The sequence below is a fragment of the Rhincodon typus genome, chromosome 6, assembly GCF_021869965.1.
Source record: "Rhincodon typus isolate 14 chromosome 6, sRhiTyp1.1, whole genome shotgun sequence".
Classification (NCBI taxonomy): Eukaryota; Metazoa; Chordata; class Chondrichthyes; order Orectolobiformes; family Rhincodontidae; genus Rhincodon; species Rhincodon typus.
The window spans coordinates 29,743,239-29,762,011 of record NC_063337.1 but is presented as its reverse complement, the minus strand read 5'-3'; the positions used below and the strand labels follow the sequence as shown (position 1 = coordinate 29,762,011).

The 18,773-nt window shown below is 37.6% G+C and overlaps 1 protein-coding gene across 2 annotated transcripts in view; it reads left to right on the top strand.

Moving 5' to 3' along the window:
- The window catches only part of pds5b (PDS5 cohesin associated factor B), a 229,822-nt gene that overhangs the window by 172,365 nt on the left and 38,684 nt on the right, over window positions 1-18,773 (top strand). For both annotated transcript variants that reach the window (XM_048598139.1, XM_048598140.1), the window contains 4 exons: window positions 2,993-3,116; window positions 9,735-9,939; window positions 14,025-14,139; window positions 18,305-18,437. In XM_048598139.1, the coding sequence (XP_048454096.1) occupies window positions 2,993-3,116; window positions 9,735-9,939; window positions 14,025-14,139; window positions 18,305-18,437 (577 nt within the window). The remainder of the gene's footprint in view (window positions 1-2,992; window positions 3,117-9,734; window positions 9,940-14,024; window positions 14,140-18,304; window positions 18,438-18,773) is intronic.

Here is an 18,773-nt window from a genome sequence, read left to right as displayed (position 1 = left end):
TCTCTCCCTATTTATTTCAGAACCCCCTTCCCCTCCCCCATTTCTGAAGAAGGGTCTCGGCCCGAAACGTCAGCCTTCCTGCTCCTCTGCTGCTTGGCCTGCAGTGTTCGTCCAGCTCTACACCTTGTTATGCTAAATGCCTTCTTCACCACCCTGTCCACCTGTGACGCTGCTTTCAACGAACCATGTACTTGTACTTCTAGGCCCCTCTAATCCACAACACTCCTCAGGACCTTACAGTTTACTGTCCAAGTCCTGCCTGGTTTGAAGCATTTGTGGAGAGAGAAAGAGTTGATGTTTTGCGTCTAGTATAATTCTTCAGGACAGACTTTTTGTCTTTTTACATTGTCCTTCAAAGCTTCACACAGTTAATCTCATTCCAATTCTAAATGCAAGAAACCACCAAATGAGTTTGCTTGGAGGATCTCTTGACGTTAAAGAGACAGCATTCATTGCAAGATGGGTGAATTGATAGCACAAATAGAAGTAAAATAAGTTGGATATCATGGCCGTTATGTATGTCTTTATGATTGTATCTCATAGTGGTATGACATGCCTCAAAGAATATGACTTGTGTTTAATTGTTTTGAGTTTTTGAATGTATCTTTCTTCCAATATGCTCTATTTCCTATTTCTTTGCATTGATTTTTAGGGAATCAGTTTAAATCACCTTGGGGTACAGGACATAATTTTCAAACTACCAGATGGTACAGAATTTAGAAGTATTCTGAACTGTGCAAGGCTATGTAGGACTTCAAAGGACATCACCAAGTTGGTAGGAAGGGTGGACCTTTATCCTTGTGACTTTTCAGTTCCAAGTTACAATGGTAAATCCTCCTGAAGCCAGGAATCGTCCAATTTAAGAATTGGAAAGTGAATAATTTTTGCACAAGAATGTAGAGAGACAATACAAAATAAAGGGTGCAATTCTAAAGATTGTTGCAGGAGCAGAAAGACCTTGGTGGAGTGGGGGTGTATTTCTCAAACGACTGGACAGGTTGAGCGGGTAATTAATAAAGCAAACAGTGTGTTTGACTATATCAGTGGGACATGGATACATAAACAAGAAGGACATGTTAAACCTGTACAAAACGCAATTGTTCAGTCTTAACTGGAGTAAAGTATCCTGTTTGGGGTGTCATGCTTTCAAAAGAATGTGAAAGTTTAGATTAAGGAAAAATATTGAGTAGTTGGGGGATGACTACCTTCAATAACATGAGTTGCGAAGTTTGAACTTCTTAACAACTCAAAAAACACCCATGGTGGGCCAGGACTCCAAACTCTAAGGATAAAAATAGGAAGAACTCTTGCAGTCATTCACTTAGCTGTTGACGACAAGATTGAAATGCTGACAGCCAGAGAATCAATGAGATCTTTAAATTAGACTGGAGTTGAGATGAGAGTCAGTTAAATATCATCCTGATAATTTACTTTATCAGGTTCCTGTGATATTTCAGCCAAGAGAGAGGGATCCTTGCAGCTGCTTCTGCTTTACAGTTTTTGACTTTTCAGGAGACTGAGTCTGACCTTTCCAGGGTTTCTCTTCAACTGATACATAGGAATAATGGAAAATATCAACTCCAAAGTAAAAGCAGTTGCTTGGCAGTATTCAGCATAAAATATCTTCCAAACCAGATCATCCAGCAATTAAATCCATTAAACTCTTTCTGTTATCTCTGAAAAGCTTGGTTTGCCTTCTTTCCACAAAATCTTTTGACTTTTTGTAAACGGTATGTAACTACAGTATATTTATCCTTGTGACTTTTCAGTTCCAAGTCACATTGGTAAATCCTCCTGAAGCCAGAAATCGTCCAAACCAGTCATCTCTTCCAGACTCCTTCAGTTATTTTTCAAGGCTATGTACTCCCAACAGAGGCTATAGGAAGGAGGTGGGGGAGCAGCATGAGGTAAATTGCTCCTTCTGAGATATGACTGGCTGAAAGGCCACATCCTGTCCTGTAACCATTCTGTGATTGTTTCTATGAAGTCACCTTAACAATTGAAAAAGTTCCCTGATTACAGGTTCCTAAGCTTCTGTGCCTGTTGTATATGAATGATGGTCAAATGAGTTGAAGCTTTACTTCCTGAAATATGATAAATTGTGTACTGGGAGTCTATAAGTTTTCTTGATGTGCTTGTTTACACTATTTAACCACTTTAAATTTAAATATCTGCTGATAAGATGGAAGATGATGTTTGGACATAACTTGATATCAGTAAAATGGGGATGACAATAGATGTAGTTTTGGTTCTCGCTTTACATGTGACCACAAAAGAAACTCCATTATTTGAAAAACTTCTGCTTGTTGATCAACTGATCAAATTATTGAAATTGAATGTTGCATTGTTCTGTTGTATGGACTAGATACTGAAGTAGCGTCACCCACTGTTCATTTCAAGACTTGGTGGATGGAATATCATTAGTCTGTGCACAATTCCGATCTAGTTCTTGGGCTATGCCTTCTCCTAACAGCCTCTGAAAAACTCATGATTGATATTATTGTCTGCCATGAGGATGGAACAGTGTCAAATCATTTGTAAATTAGCTCATCAAGATTTTATTGCAATCTGTGTAGCTTATTGTTGGCAAAAGCAAGCAGTCTGTCTAAATCTAATTTCGTTATGGCTGTAGTTTAGTTGTCAGTGGTATTTTTTTTAAAAACTGGGTATGTGGGCATTACAGTTATTTGTTTAGTAATCTGTAATATTTTATTCTGGCGTCTGGGAATTTATAGGCATTTCTTGTGTTTAGTAGCAAAACATATTTTTCAAAAAGTTTAGATTTATCTAAAGTGAAACGAATGAGTTATATGAGCAGCTAATATTTTTGCTCAGAAATATTATCAAATTGAATAAGATTTTCTTATAGAAACAAGATGATGGATAATTAGTCAGGTCATTTTAAAATCTTACTTTGAACACAAGGTCATCATCCACAATGGGGCTAAAGTTGAGGTGACAGTCCAAATAACTTCTCTGTTTTTTTTTGCAGTAAACCTGATATGTCACGTTTGCGCCTGGCAGCTGGTTGTGCTGTTTTGAAATTAGCACAGGAGCCCTGTTACTACGAAATCATTACACTAGAACAGTTCCAATTATGTGCACTGGTAATGAATGTAAGTGGCTTTATGTATCTTAAAATGTAATTTCCATTTTTGTCAGTGGATTGGGTTTGTTAAAATTTCTGACTTTCAGATATAAATAACTACATTGATGTCAACATGTTCTTTAGTTTTATGACTCAAACATTGAAAATGTTGCAGAATGGAGATTTTAGCTTGAAAATAAGGCTTGATATTTTTATTGGTGATCTATTCGATTTCTACACTGTTTGTCATAAGACATCCCAGTATAGTCAGGGAGTGGGATTTGTTTACAAATGTTGAATGTTGATATTATACTCTAAACAAACATCAATATTATTAGTAAGGTAAAACTTCTATTTCTAGAATGTTTGTTTGTTTTGTTCTTTTTATCCTAAGAAAAAAAAAATTTTGCAATTTTAAGATTTTTTTGACCTTTTGTACCTGACTGTCCTCACCGAATTTCTGCTCATGGTAAAGTCATTCACTAATGGAAAATGATATTCTATGACAACTTTGCAAAAATGGCTTCCAAGCTTTGTCCCAAGATGTATTTCATGTCTTTTGCCTCACTCTCCTTCCTCCACCCATTGCCCTATGATAATTAGTTGCTGTGGCCCTTTCATTTATCATGATGATGATGATGACTAATACCACATGTTTGAAATGTCACTTTTTTTTGGATTTTTTTTTTTGTTTTGGTCAATTTATTTTCCTAACCTACAATTCCTCTGCTCTGCCATAGTTGCTGGTGTGTGTTTCTTGATGCATTGTCCCAAATAGCTCTTCATATGAACTACCATACTGAATAAATGCTGATTGATTGATTGATCACGTGGGGTACTGTGCTTACTTCAGTCATGTTGTCATTCAACATCACGTTTTGAGCACAGTAGCTTTCTTTATGTTCCTCTGTTTAGGATGTCTGGGATGTTGTCTGTACTTTTTTTGAAGCATTTATTGACAATCTGTTGATGTGCACAATGTTCACTGAAAGCAGCCACCGGAATATATGCTCATTCTGTTATTCAAAAACTGGACTTTGGTATCACAATATCAATAGATTTAGATTTGTTCCATTTCAATAAATCACTTCGGCCCTAACATTTCTGATATATTATTTGTGCCCTCCTAAGACAGAACCAACTTGTGCTTAGTTGGTCAGCCATTGTTTTGCCCCATTTCTCGCCATAAAGGATTACTTTTGCCTTTACTAATTGTTTTCTTTTTATGTTCCCTACAAGATTACTGTCATACTTTGCTTACCTTTCTTCATCAATTCCTTTGCTGAAATCAGAACTGCTCCCATTTTTCGGGTCTTTTTTTCTGGCCAATTTGTATGCTTCTTCCTTAGATCTAATACTATCTGTAATTTCCCTTGTAAGACTATAAGACACAGGAAAAGAAATTAGGCCATTTGGCCCATTTCAGTCTGCTCCGCCATTCAGTCACGACTGATAAGTTTCTCAACCCCATTCCCTTGCTTTCTCCCCGTAACCCTTGATCCCCGTGACAATCAAGAATCTGATCTATCTCTGTCTTAAATATACTCAATGACCTGGCCTCCACAGTCTTCTATAGAAATGAATTCCATAGATTCACCACTCTCTGGCTGGCTAGAATCTCCATTCTAAAGGGTCTTCCCTTTATTCTAAGGCTGTGCCCCTCGGGTCCTAGTCTTTCCTGCCAATCGGAACATCTTCTGAACATCCACTCTGTCTAGGCCATTTGTTATTCTGTAAGTTTTAATTAGATCCCCCACTCCCCCCAATCCTTCTAAACTCCATCGAGTACACACCCAGAGTCCTCAAACGTTAAGCCTTTCATCCCTAGGATCATTCTCATAAACCTCCTCTGAACCCGCTCCAGAGCCAGTACATCTTTCCTGAGTATGTGGCCCAATATTGCTCACTGTACTGTAAATGTGGTCTGACCACAGCCTTATACAGCCTCAGAAGTACATCCCTGCTTTTATTTTCCTGTCATTTCAAAATAAATAACTAACATTGTATTTGCCTTCCTAACTACTGACTCAACCTGCAAGTTTACCTTAAGAGAATTCTGCATTAGTCCTTTAGCAATTTTCCAGTCCTCTGGAACCCTCCCTGACTCCAGTAATTTCTGGAAAATCACCACGAATTATCACAATCTCTTCAGCTATCTCCTTCAGAACTCTGGGGTGTAGTCCATTTGGTCCAGGTGATTTATCCACCGACAGACCTTCCAGTTTTTCGAGCATCTTGTCCTTGCTGAAGGCCACCATACTCACTCCTGGTGTCCCCATCGGACTCTCTCGAAGTTTTGGGGTATTACTGGTATCTTCCACCATGAAGACTGATGCAAAGTACTTATTCAGTAAGCCATGGTTTGGCCACCTTTTTCCATTTTCCTTTTATGCCAGACAAGAATAAACAATGGCTACAGTTCAGCCACATTAACTCTGAATGTTTACCATTACCTTTCCACTGCCAGCTCTTTTTAAGTAATGCTCCCCATCCGTCATAGCCAACTCATGCCTCATACAACTGTAGTTTCCTCTCTATTTTAGGTTCAGAATTAGCTACATCATTCTCCATCTTATTGTTATTCTATTATATTATTCAAGTGCAGTCCTCCTAACTAAACATCTAGCAAATATAATGGTATGGTTTCAGTGCCATATGACATCTTGTAATTTTTGCCAATGTTTTAATATGGAAAACATTGGGATACTGTACTCTTCAATAGTTTGGTTCTTGTATCTTTAAAGGTGAAAATGCTTTTACTCAATTGGTTGTTGAGATGTTGTCAGCTGTATCATATGAACTAGATTAGAGATTTTAGGCATTGGTTGATACTCTTGCAACAGCCAGGACCTATTTAAGGAAGAAGGTCCATTGTTTTCCGTTGGCTGTAACATATTCAGATGAGAACAAACATGCTGTGATGCAGTATGACTAAGATTTAATTCAGGTACAGTCTGTCCTTACTGTCTCTTAGCACTTTCTAAGCATTCTTTCACTTTTGGCACCAAAAGCAATTCGTAGAAAAGATGCTATAATTAAACATGGGATTTTAAAAAAAAGTACCCCTTTCTAATTTAGTGATACATAATTTCTTGGAGTTCATTATAGCCTTTCCAGTTTCAAATAGTGTGCATAAATGCCCTGAACATGAGTTTGGTCATTAATGAGCAGCCAAGATAACTGAGGCTCACTGGTGACATCCTCACCTCCGAGTCAGACAATGCAGTGTTCAATTTTGTGACAATGAACCAATAACTTTGAGCCTGATTCCATGTTTTTCAACCACTCCACACCCGCTTCTAATGTGGCGTGAGTTGCTTTTTGCACAGTCACCGATTCTCATGTACTCCTAGGCCTGTTATCACGCTATGTGGGTTGCTTTCAGTACAGCTCACCCATTCTGCTCTTATCTTGTTATCAGTTATACCGGGGGATCCACCCCTACCTGCTATCCATAATCATCCTGTTTACCTGCCCCTTTCATACCTGCCTGCCACTGTCTGGCTCTGTGCCTGGTGCTCTTGGGCTCTGTTGTGTGTTGCTCATTAAAATTTAGAATGATGGGTGATTTTATTGAAACACAAGATCTTGAAGGTGTATGAGAGGGTAGATGTTGAAAAAGTTTGTTAGTGGGGGAATCTTGAACAAGGAAATGTACTTAGAAGATAAGGGAACATGTATTTAACTAAAATGTGAAGGAATTTCTTCTGAAGTTAGCAAATGTCTAGAATTCTTTACCTCAGAGGGTTGTAAAGGCTAGATCACTGAAACTATATGAAGAGGGGAACATAGAATTTTGAAATAAGAAGATGTTGAGGCAATGAGGAGCTGGCATGAAAGAGCAATTGAAGCCTGGGAAGATCAGCCATGATCTTGCAGAATGGTAAGCCAGGCTTGAGGGGCAAAACGACCTACTGCTGGCCCTGATTCTTATGTTCTTTTGCTAAAACTAGTCAGCAAAACAGCAATTTAGTTTTGGTTTCTATCCTATCCTCCCTTTCACCTTGTTAATACTTCAGCATTGACCTGGTCGAGCACATCACCTTGAAAGGCAGTACCATGAAATGCAGGTGATGTTTCTCTGGAGATATTTTTGACTCTGAACCCATAAACCTATTAAAATAAGCACATTATACTGGTAACAACACCTGATCTAGTCCCAAACTAGATATAACATTGCCTCTTTGGCTGAAAAGTAGCATTAATTTCAACTTCCAAATTAGCATCAATATAATGGAAATGCAAATCCAGGTTTTGCAGTAAGGCAGCTGCTTCTAGAATCTGAATTAAACTGGAAATGAAGACTATGACTTTTTAAAATTTCTATTGTCTTGTTTAAAATACTTTGCTAGTGTTAGTTCTTCACGTTTTTCTTCTCTCCACATGACCTTAGAACTGTACGTTGTCATGCCTCACTGGGATAACCCCTTGGAAACGAAGTCCCACTGTTTCTGAAATTGTCACAAAAGTTCAAGATTTTATAAAATCACACAAAATTCCCCAATGTACCTGAACCTTTTTTAGACCCAGGTTGACAGAAAGCATGGACTTGAGTTTCTGTACTGAACAAGAATTGTAAATTTTCGTAAATGGATTTTAGCTATAAACAGTTGATCAGAACATACACAGAACAATAAAACATTGGTGTAGAAAAATTGGGATGGCAGTTCAGTGTCCCTGTCCACCACTGCAAGCCGTGTGATCCTTTCGGGTTGTCAGGACACCTGTTTGTTGATCTGTCTCTCTTCAGGTGTTGTCACTTCTTTACAGAAAACAGTGATTCATTCACAAGTTTTAAAGTCTTTGACTTATTGATTTAAAAGCAACAGATTTCAGCAACTGCTGAGTGAAAATAAATTGACTTTCTTCAGGCTTTAGGTTTTTTAACTGCAGAAACAGCGAGCGCCTCCCTTTGTGGAGGTGTGATGGCTTCTGGCTATCACACTTACAAACTGGCTCCAAACAACTGAACAATCACTTAGTTATTGGTAGGCAGAGGACACTTATCATCAGCCACTGGTCACCATTCCAGTCGAATTTGGCTAAACACATGAAAGTATAATTATGAGCGTCTTGAGATGTTAGATCTGTTCTTCCTTAAGCAAAAAAAGTTGAAGATTTAATTATATTTAAAATTATGGAATTTTAATGTGAATACGGAGAGCCTATTGTTTTGTGTAGTTGGTCATCAATTTAAAACATGAAGGTTAGGAGAAGACTTTTTGGAGTAATCTGTCCACACACACAATTGTTGGAATATAGAATGTTGTGAGACAGGAATGCTTGAAGTTGAGGCCATTGCTGTCTTTAGAGGGCAAGTGTGACTTGGTCATAACGAGTAGCACTTTTGGCTCTGAGTTGGAAGGTTGTAATTTCAAGCGCTTTAACTAAAAGCTTAACATATAATTGAAACGATTCTTCACTGTATTACCAAGGGCTTACTGCATTTTTGGAAGTTATGATCTTACAGACATGTTGTGAGGTGTACGTAAGTAAAATACCGATGACACTATTTGCAGAGAATAAGAAACCTAGCCACCTTTTATTTCAGCCAACAAAGCTAAAACAGATCACCTGATTATTTATGCTGTTGAAGTTCTTGAAATTGACTGCTATAGGATGGAGTGGGGGGAGGTGATTTTCACCAAGTCTTTTTAGTTAATTACTTTATATCTGAATGAAATGTTGAATGTATTTTAATGTTGTTTGGATTCGTTGTTTAACTTAACACAATTGGTTTGACTTGCTACTCTTAATCCGCAACACATATTGGTGCAGCTTTGGGTAGCTGAGAAGTCTGAATAAAAGATGGCGAAGTCTTGCTTAAGTGTTTTTTTTTCACGTTATTCATCACTTTCATTTTTCATGAATGTTGATTCAGTGTCCTATAGGCAGTCTTGAGATCACTGAAGGGGATTCAGTTAGATTGAAATGAGTTTGTTATATTTACGGAGAGATTTCCTTTTTCAAAGAAGTTCTGTCATAAGAGTTTCTTATTTTTATTTTGTAGTGTGCACTAACTAACAGGGATAAATCCTGAAGTGCTCTAGTCACTGGAGTAACCCCATCATTAGGGATATAGTGTTATGTACCTTCCGTTAAGTTCCACAAAGAGTTGAAATTGGTCACATCACTGCAAGGGGCTGCCATGAGGTAGTAACCCTGAGATCCTGTGTTCAAATTACATAATGACAAGTTGTGACATTCGTTAACTCTAATAATTGTGAAAATCAGCCATGAAAACTTGGAGATTTTCGAAAACTTGCAAGTTATCATCAAAATCCCAGCTGATTTACTGTCCAGCAGTGCATGAAACTACCATTCCTCCCCATTGTGGTGTACAAAAAGCTCCATAGCCTTTAATGCCCTCAATGTCTTTCGAGTGTGATCATGTCCCAAAAACAAATTGAGTTCAAATTGCTTCACTGCCTAATGTGTATGCTGGAAAATGTGTTCCATACAATTAAAATCTTGAAACATTGCTATTGTATTGTTAACCACTGTATAGGTGAGATGAACATAACTGCATCAAATAATGAATGTAAAAATGAGTATGCTAGGATATATCAGTTTAAGTATTTCATTTCCTTTGTTTTAATCTTTGATATTGGCACAAGAAAATAGTTGTGCAATTGTTCATTTACAGGATGAATGTTATCAAGTGAGACAGATATTTGCACAGAAGCTCAACAAAGGACTTGCAAAACTACGACTACCGCTAGAGTACATGGCAATTTTTTCACTCTGTGCAAAGGACCCAGCAAAAGAAAGGAGAGCACATGCCAGACAATGTCTGGTGAAAAATATCAATATTAGGAGAGAATATTTAAAGCAACATGCAGCAGTAAGTGGTAGGTATTAACAAGTTTCAGACAAGAAAGTTGCCTGTTGTGGCTCAAGGAATTGTACTTTGTATCTCTTCATTCCCTGAAGGAATGTGCTGTATCTTTTTCCTGTAGTAGAGCTCATTTTATAATCTTGAACTATATGATCTTAAAGGGTAGTTTTTATTTCAAACCAGCATATTCAGACTTTTTATTGTGGGAACACCTTCCTCCCTTGACGCTGTTAATTAGAATCAGGTGTGTGGGAGCTGATTAAAAATGGTTTTAAAAAAAGCATGTGCAACTAATCAAGATGATTTAGAATAAATTTAGCACTACCTCCATTTTAAATTGTTTCAGGAGACGTGGATGCAGATCACTTGTTCCTACCCTTCATTGCACCCAAACTGAGTAACTTTCGAAATCATTTTAGAGGGTGGTTGATAATTGAGGGCATTACTGATGGTTTCTCTGGCCTTTGACTCCAGACTAAGGATAGTAAATTCCTTTCCCCTTAAGGACGTTAGTTGAACCAGATGGGATTTTACAACAATTGATTGTTTCCTGGTCACCATTACTGATAAGCTTTATATTCCAGGTTATTTAATTGAACAGTTGCCATTGTGGGATTTGAACTGATGCCCCGAGGATTCCTAGTACAATTGCCTTGGCCCCTGAATTACTAGTACAGTGATATTATCACAACCCTTTTATTTCCCTGTAAATAACTTATCATTAAAAATATATCGATGAATCGAAATAGGATCTTGGTAATGTGCACAACTCCCCATTAAACTGATAGATAGATAATTGAATGAAAATTTCAATTTTGGTATTTCCATAGTTGCAACCTTCAGTGACACTGCATTGTGTATACAGTACGTTACGTTAATGAGCTTTACTTGATGACTGAAATTGTGAATGAGCAGGTTTTTAACAGTGACCCTATTGTGTACTATTTTGATATCCACTTTATTGTTGTCTCCATTTTTGCCTGCTTCCCCTTTTGGGGTAGGATGTGCTGGAATATACTGAAGGTAATTTTGTTGTGGGAGTTGCAGTTGATACACCAACCAGCTGCTGGTGAGGGCTTAAAAGTGCCTGAGGAGCAATTTTTTCAGACGGCATTGTTTTCACAACACTTTGATTGGCATTAGCTGGGTATGGTCTCATGCTGGTAATATAGTCCAAGAAAACTAATTGTTTAGATTTATGATCTTTGGTCATAGGAATAGGCCATTCAGTCTGTCAAGTCAACTCTGCAATTTAATGCGATGATGACTGATCAAATACCTTCGACGCCTTTTCACCCACTGTATTTCCATGACCTTTTATGCAATTTGTAATCAGAAACATTTCTATCTCTACTTTAAATATATTCAAAGACCGAGCTTCCAATGTGCTCTGAGGTAGAGAATTCCGAAGACTTTTAAATTGTGCCCTCTAGTGTTAGACTTCTCAACCAGGGTAACATCTTGCCTGCATCTACCCTGTCTGTTCCTTCTAAGTAGTTTTTAAATTTCATTGAGCACTTCTCATTCTTTGAAACTCCTAAAAATTCAGGCCTGGTTTTCCCAATTTCTGTCAAGACTCCAGCCCTGTCATTCTGGGGATAAAAGTATGGTGATCCTTTGCACTCCCTCTATGGCAGTAATATTCTTCTAAATAAGAAAATAAAAACTGCACACAGTTCTCCAGGTGTGGTCTTACCCAAATACAGTTGAAGTTAGGCTTCACTACTCCTGTACACTCATCCTCTTACAATAAAGGCTAACATTCTTAATTGTTTGCCACACCTGCATGTTAGCCTTCATTGACTTATTAATAATGACGCACAGGTTCCTTTCTACATCTTAAACTTAGCCTAAATCTTGCCGTTTTAGAAATACTTTGCATGTCTGATCTTCATACCTGAGTGAAAGACTTCACACATTTTTTTTCAAACTATTCCATATGCCATGTCTTAACTGCTCACTAGACTATCCAAATCCTCCTGAAGTTGCGTTACATCTTCTCCTGAACACACATTTCTACTTGTCATCCACAAACTTGGAAATATTATGTTTGACCCCCCACATCCAAATCATTGATGTACACTATGGCTGGGACCCAAATCCTGATCCTTGTGATCCCTCATTGTTCAGTCTACCAACATGAGAGTTACTCATTTACACATTGGATTTTCAAATAAAAAAAACAATTATATGACATCAATTGATTCATTTTATTAACTTTTTTGTAGATAACAACCTCACCAACACTCTTAATAAGTTCATTTAAACACAAGTTGCATTCACAAATGCTATAGTGTCCAAATAGACCATTTTAACCAACTGTTCATTTGTCGCATTCTTTACAATAGATTCTGGCATTTTCCCTACTACTGTTGTAAGGCAAACATACCTGTGGTTCCCTGTTTTCTGTGTTTCTTTTTTGCTCTCTTTGTAAATAATGTGGTGACGCTTGCTAGCTTCCAATCCGCAGGAATCACTCCCAAATCTGTTGAATTTTGAAAAATTATCAACAACCGCTCATCTGTGGAGCGATGTCTCCTGACCATCTGGACACTAAAATGTACCAATTTGCACTATGTTGGGTAATGAGTTTGACCTGACCATGTGGATAGGGTTGTGAGCTATTCTGATATTCATTAATTCAAATTTTGCCATTTAATTTATTGAGAGTTGAGACACTGCATGCTGTTTTGCTAATTGATTGACTTTATCATTTAATAAGGCACTTCTTCCAAACTGTGATTGTATCAGTACGTTTGTGAGCACACACAGCCAGTTTGAAAATTTTCTTCTGGGTGGTCTTTCACCTGCTTGAAAATATTACATGTGAATAAGTTAGTTGTGGTATGAAGATTGTATTGTAAAATTGAATGGAGTTCCCTACGTCGAATACATCATCAAGATAACATTTAAAATGAAAAATGGTCAATGGAAAAGGCAGATCTGTGTCTCGCTCACCCTCCTTTATCTTTTTTTTCCTTCATTTCTCTTGTGAAACCTTTTCTAAGTACCTAACTTGTACCTGTGCTTTTCCTTCGTATGCTGATGTGCAAAATCCTTTATTCAAAATCTTCTTAGTTGTCACCTTACTTAGTACTGCTTAGTAATCTGTTCATTTTAGTACAAGCTTTAGCATATTTTGTTATCTTGATTAAATTAGAATTTATTTTTTCTATAATTTTAAAGAAATCTTGCAGCTTTGCATGGAAGTTAGGTTAGGAGTTTAATGATAAAACTATAAAACTGGAGTCTACATGATCGGTATGTTAGCAACAAGCATAAACAAAGTTGGGACAATTGCTTTGAAGAGTAAGCAAAAAAGTAAATGACACTTGAGATGGGAAAGAAACATAGTCATACATCACAGAAGACGATACTCGGTCCAACTGGTCCATGCCAAATGTAATCCCAAACTAAACTAGTCCCACCTGCTTGCTCTGGGCCCATATCCCTGCAAACCTTTCCTATTCATGTACTTATCCAAATGTCTTTTTTAAATGTTGTAATTGTGCCCACATCCTCCACTTCCTCAGGAAGTTCATTCCACACACGAACCACCCTCTGTTTTTTTAAAAAAAATTTGCTCAAGTCTTCTTTTTTTAAATCTCTCTCTGTTCACCTTAAAAATGTGACCCCCTAGCCTTGAAATCACCCACCCTAGGGAAAAGACTCCTACCAATCACCCTATCTATGCCCCTCAATATTTTATAAAGTTCTATGAGGTCACCTTTCAACTTCATAGGCTCTGGTGAAAAAAGTTCCAGCCTTTCTTTATAACTCGAACCTTCCATACCTGGCAACATCCTGGTAAATCTCTTCTAAATCCTCTCCAGCTGATCTAGAATATGTTGAATTTAAATTAGGACTGTCCGAAGGTGCTGAGTACTGACGTTTTTTTTTGTGATGTGTTGATTACTCACCTAACCCAGAAAATATTTAAACTGAGTGAGTAAAGTCAGAACTTAAAGCACTTAGACTTGCTGTTGTTGTAGTGTGATTTATTTATTTATTTATTTTTTTTTAAAAAAAAATTTTGTTCCCCTAAATATTTTATTTGAAAACTAATGACCAATTTTTTTTCTTAATGTGTGATTGCAGAAAAACTGTTATCGTTGCTGCCTGAATATGTTGTTCCATACACTATTCACCTCCTTGCGCATGATCCAGATTATGTAAAGGTACAGGACATTGAGCAACTGAAAGATATTAAAGAGTAAGTGTGCCATCTATCTATGTTGTTACATTGCAGTGTTAACAAAATAATTTGTAGTTGTAGGTATACAAACAAATATCTCTGCACTTATTCTGTATATATTATCCTGAAGTTGATTAGCTCCATTGGTTGGATGACTGGTTTGCAGTTCAGTGATGGCCCCAGCATGGGTTCAATTCCTCTACCAGTTGAGGTTTCTATTGAGGACTTGTCATTCGCCTCTGCCCTCCCCTGAGGTGTGATGACCGCCAGATTAAACCACCACCAGTTCTGCCTCTAATGAGAAAGTAGCCCTATGGTCTAGTAAGATTATGGTGATTTATTTAATTATAATCCTCTTAAAATATTTAACCTTTAGTTCCCAAATTACTATGCATCCATTTCTCTGTTTTCTTTAGTTAGTTAATGTAATAGTTAGTCACTGAAATCTATCCACACAAATGAATTTTCTTTAACAACAGAACAAAAGTTTGTTCAAAGCAAAATACAGCTGATGCTGGAAATCTGAATTTAAAAACAAAGTACTGGAGAAAGGGAAACAGAGTTAACAATTTGAGTCCGATATGACGCTTGTCCAAACTTTGAGAGTTTGGAAAATGGTGGTTTTTATGCTTTTTGACTGATGGGAAGGAGGAGTGAGCGAAACAAATTTGAGAGGGGGAGCCAGAACAAAAAGGGAAGGGTTTATAAATGGTTGTGAAGGATTAGTAGAGATGTAGAATGGGTACAAATGAAGGCCTAAGCAGAGAAAACCAGTCTACCCCATAAACAACCCCTTTTGTGTTTTGCTCTGGGCACCCTCACAATCTGTTCTTATCACTCCTTCTCCCCATCCATCAACAGCATAAAAGAATCTTTGTCCAACTCCTTTTGGTTCTGAAGAAGTCATATTGGTCTTGAAACTTTTTAACTCTGTTTCTCTCTCCGCAGATGCTGACGGAAGTTTATTCCCTGCTCTGAACTGCTGCTAGGAAAGAAATTGAAAACCACTTCGGTGTTTCCTAAATACTTTTTTTTCCAATAAGTTGCTAAATTCTAGGTTCATCTAAACTGGAAACAAAGCCAGTAACCTTAAATGTTTGCTGTAACGATAAATCCAAAGTATAAACATCTTTCCATTATCACTACAGGAGTCTGAAGTCGCTTCCTTTACGATAAATGTTGTATTTAGTTCACTGTTCTGGAAGACCTCCACGCTATCAAAAATGATATAGACAATAAATTATATCTTCCATCACAAAAATGAAGTGTACTTGTATTTTGAAGTGATTCTTGATTGACAAGGAAGCCAAAAGGGAAAGGTAAAGTTGCCATAATCCTACCAGACCATAGGCTGCTCTCTGAGGGAGATGACTGAAGGTGGTTAACCTGAGGGTCACCATGCTTCAGGTGAATGGAAAAGTTGAGAAGGAGGGTTCATCATGGTAACCTCAGCCAGAGTGGGAATTGAACCCGTTGTGTTGACTTTCCTCTGTGTTGCAGGAATGTTGAATTGATGTCACGTTCATTTCCTTCGATCTTGTCAAATGGCAAAGCAGGCTCGAGGGGCTGAATGGCCTACTTCCTGCTCCTAATTTGTGTTCCTGTTATGATTGCAATAATTAAACCATTTATATTTTATCTTTCACATCCTTAGGATGCCTTGAATGTTTCCCAGCCTGTTAGTTACTTTGAAGTATAGAAAGACTATAAGAAGTAAGAACAGAATTAGGTTATTCACTGAGACAGTGGCTGATCTGATGATCTTCAACTCCTCCACTTTCCTGTCTTTTCCTATAACCCATGATTTTCCTTACTCATTAAAATCTGTGTATCTCAGCCTTGAACTTAGCAATCACCCAGCCTTGACAGTTCTCTATAGGAAGGATTCCACAGATCGTCAACTCTCAAAAGAAATTCCTCCTATCTGTCTTAAATATAAAACCTCTCATTTAGAGATGATGCCCTCTGGCCCTAGATTATCCCACAAGGGGAAACAACCTTTTGGCATCTACCCTATCAAGTCCCATTATAGTCTTGTGTGTTTGAAACATGTCTTTTTTTTTTTTTGATTGATTTTTTGTTTTTTTTTCTAAGTTGCAATAAATACAAACCTATGCTATTCAACTTCTTCTGGTACCAGGCAGGCAATACAGTCTTTAGGACTCCTCACAGCTGCAGAGAACAGTATTCATCCCCTAATTATACCATTCCACCACTACTACATTCCTATTTCCTTCACCCACCTGAAAGGCTCCCTGTACCATGGTGCAATGCTCAGTTTGTCCAATAAAAACTGAAAGAGCTATGGATGCTGTAAATCAGGAACAAAAACCGAAGCTGCTGGAAAAGGTCAGCAGGTGTGGCAGCAGCTGTGAAGAAAAATCAGAGTTAACGTTTTGGGTCTAGTTCTGAGGAAGTTGTCACTGGACCTGAAAAGTTAACTCTGATTTTTCTTGACAACTGCTGCCGGACCTGCTGAGCTTCTCCAGAAGCTTCTGTTTTTGCTCAGTTTGTTCATCCTCTCCTTGCATACCCACACTTGTCAATGCAGTTTGCAAGAACTTGTTACTGTTAGATAATTGTTGCATTTGATGTTTCCAAGTACCAGCCTGCTCAATTTCCTTATCTACCTCCCCTGCAGTCACACCTTCCCTTTCCCTGATCAGACCAATTTTGAATTACTTAGTCTGAGGGGTTTGACTGCCTCCAGGAGCAAAGCATCCAAGTATCTAACTTTCTCCTTGCGTGATGTGGTGCACTGTCTGCAGCTCAGACTTCAGCTCCTCAACTTTGATCTAAAGTTCCTCAAGCTGCAAACCCTCATTACAGATGTATTTGCTGTGGATCACATTTGGTGTTTAGCAGCTTCCCCATGTTGCAACAACATATCACCTGTCCAGTCATCATTGTCACATTTGATTTAATTTATCGATTAATTACTTGGCATTCCTTGCTCTTTACATTTCACTGTAATAACGTTTTGCTTTTAGCTCAACATGGTGGCTCTGTTCATGGCAGTAAGTGAAAGTTGCTGGAATTAAAGCAGATTCTTGGAAACAAATCAGAATTGATATTGTGAATGATGAGAAGGTAGACTTCGTTTTCATCTTAACAATAGGATGTTGTTTTTGGCCACGTCCCTCAAGGAGGGAGGTTCAGATGAAATAAGTGAGCTACTCATTCTTAAAGCTTAGTTTTCATGTCCGTTTAGAATTCAGCAAATACTAAAGGTTCAGCACATTTTTTACACTTAATTGACAGAACATGGATGATAGTTAAAAAGAGATAAAAATACAAAATAATTTCATTGTCACTTTAGGACAGTACATCTATCATTTACTAGTTAACTAGTTTTAATATGCAACTCTTTTAAAAATGCATTTGAGTCGTGGATAATGAAATTCTTGTGGACAGTTCCTGATTCTGATTTGGATATCTGAGACTAATAGAGTTAATACTTGTAAAGCCTGGGACCTATATTTATTCTTGACTCCGTAATCTAGCCTAAAATAGGAATAACTGCTACTGAACCCTTCAAATTAACACAAGTCCCAATCCAATTTTTTATTTGTGGTGGGCAGAATTTTCTGTTATTTTCATAATTCGGGACTTGATCTGAAAATACGCAATGATAATTCGAGTTAACGAAAGGAAAGAAAGAGTTCATGTTGATACAAATTTAGCACATCTCTCAAATGTCCCACATTGCTTTACATCCAGGTAATTAACTATTTGCACTTAATTAGTTGTCTTTTGATGTGTCATAACTGTTGTGAGGTGGTGTCCCTTTTTGAAGAATTTTATTGTTTTGGGATGGGAGGAAGTTTGAGTAAAATAGATGAGAGCTGCAATTTTCAAGCCACCAGTAATACTTCAATGGAGGGTCATTGAATAGGAATGTTTTGAGAGATGAGCAGTGATTCACATGACCACCAAATAGATTTTTTACTGGCTTGAAAGAATAGCTCATGTATATTAGTGATGAAGACTTTTTTCTGAAAGCTTTAAAAATATTGGGACTTTTTCGTTGCTGTTTTAGCAGTTCATCAGACATTCGCTTACACTTCAATTCAGAATGAGTCTGTCAGTTTTAGTCTCATTAAAATTAGAAATGGCACATCTTATTTCAGAAATTGGATTTAAAAGTAATATCTTAATTTCTCATTTTCTTGATCTCCTGCAGATGTTTATGGTTTATGCTTGAAATACTGATGGTTAAAAATGAAAACAACAGCCATGCTTTTATCAGAAAAATGGTGGAAAACATAAAACAAACAAAAGATGTTCAGGGCCCAGATGATCCAAAGATGAATGAGGTTTGTCTTTATATTTTGCAAGTAATTTGAATAATTCAGATATAGCACTTGCACTTTTGAGATTTTCTAGTGGATGGTAGCATGTTATTTAACTGGTGATTATACATACAGGGAGCTCCGTTTTCGCTCAGTTGGCTGGACAGTTGGTCAGAGATAGTGACCAGCTGAGGTTACCTTGAAAGATTAAGGTTCCCGAGTAGATTTGTAGCTCAGGTTGTGGATGCTGTAGTTGGTTCACTCGCTGAGCTGGTTCATTTAGTTCGCAGCTCAGCGAGCGAACCAACCGCAGCTCAGCGAGCGAACCAACCACAGCTCGAAGGATGAGAGATAGTAGGA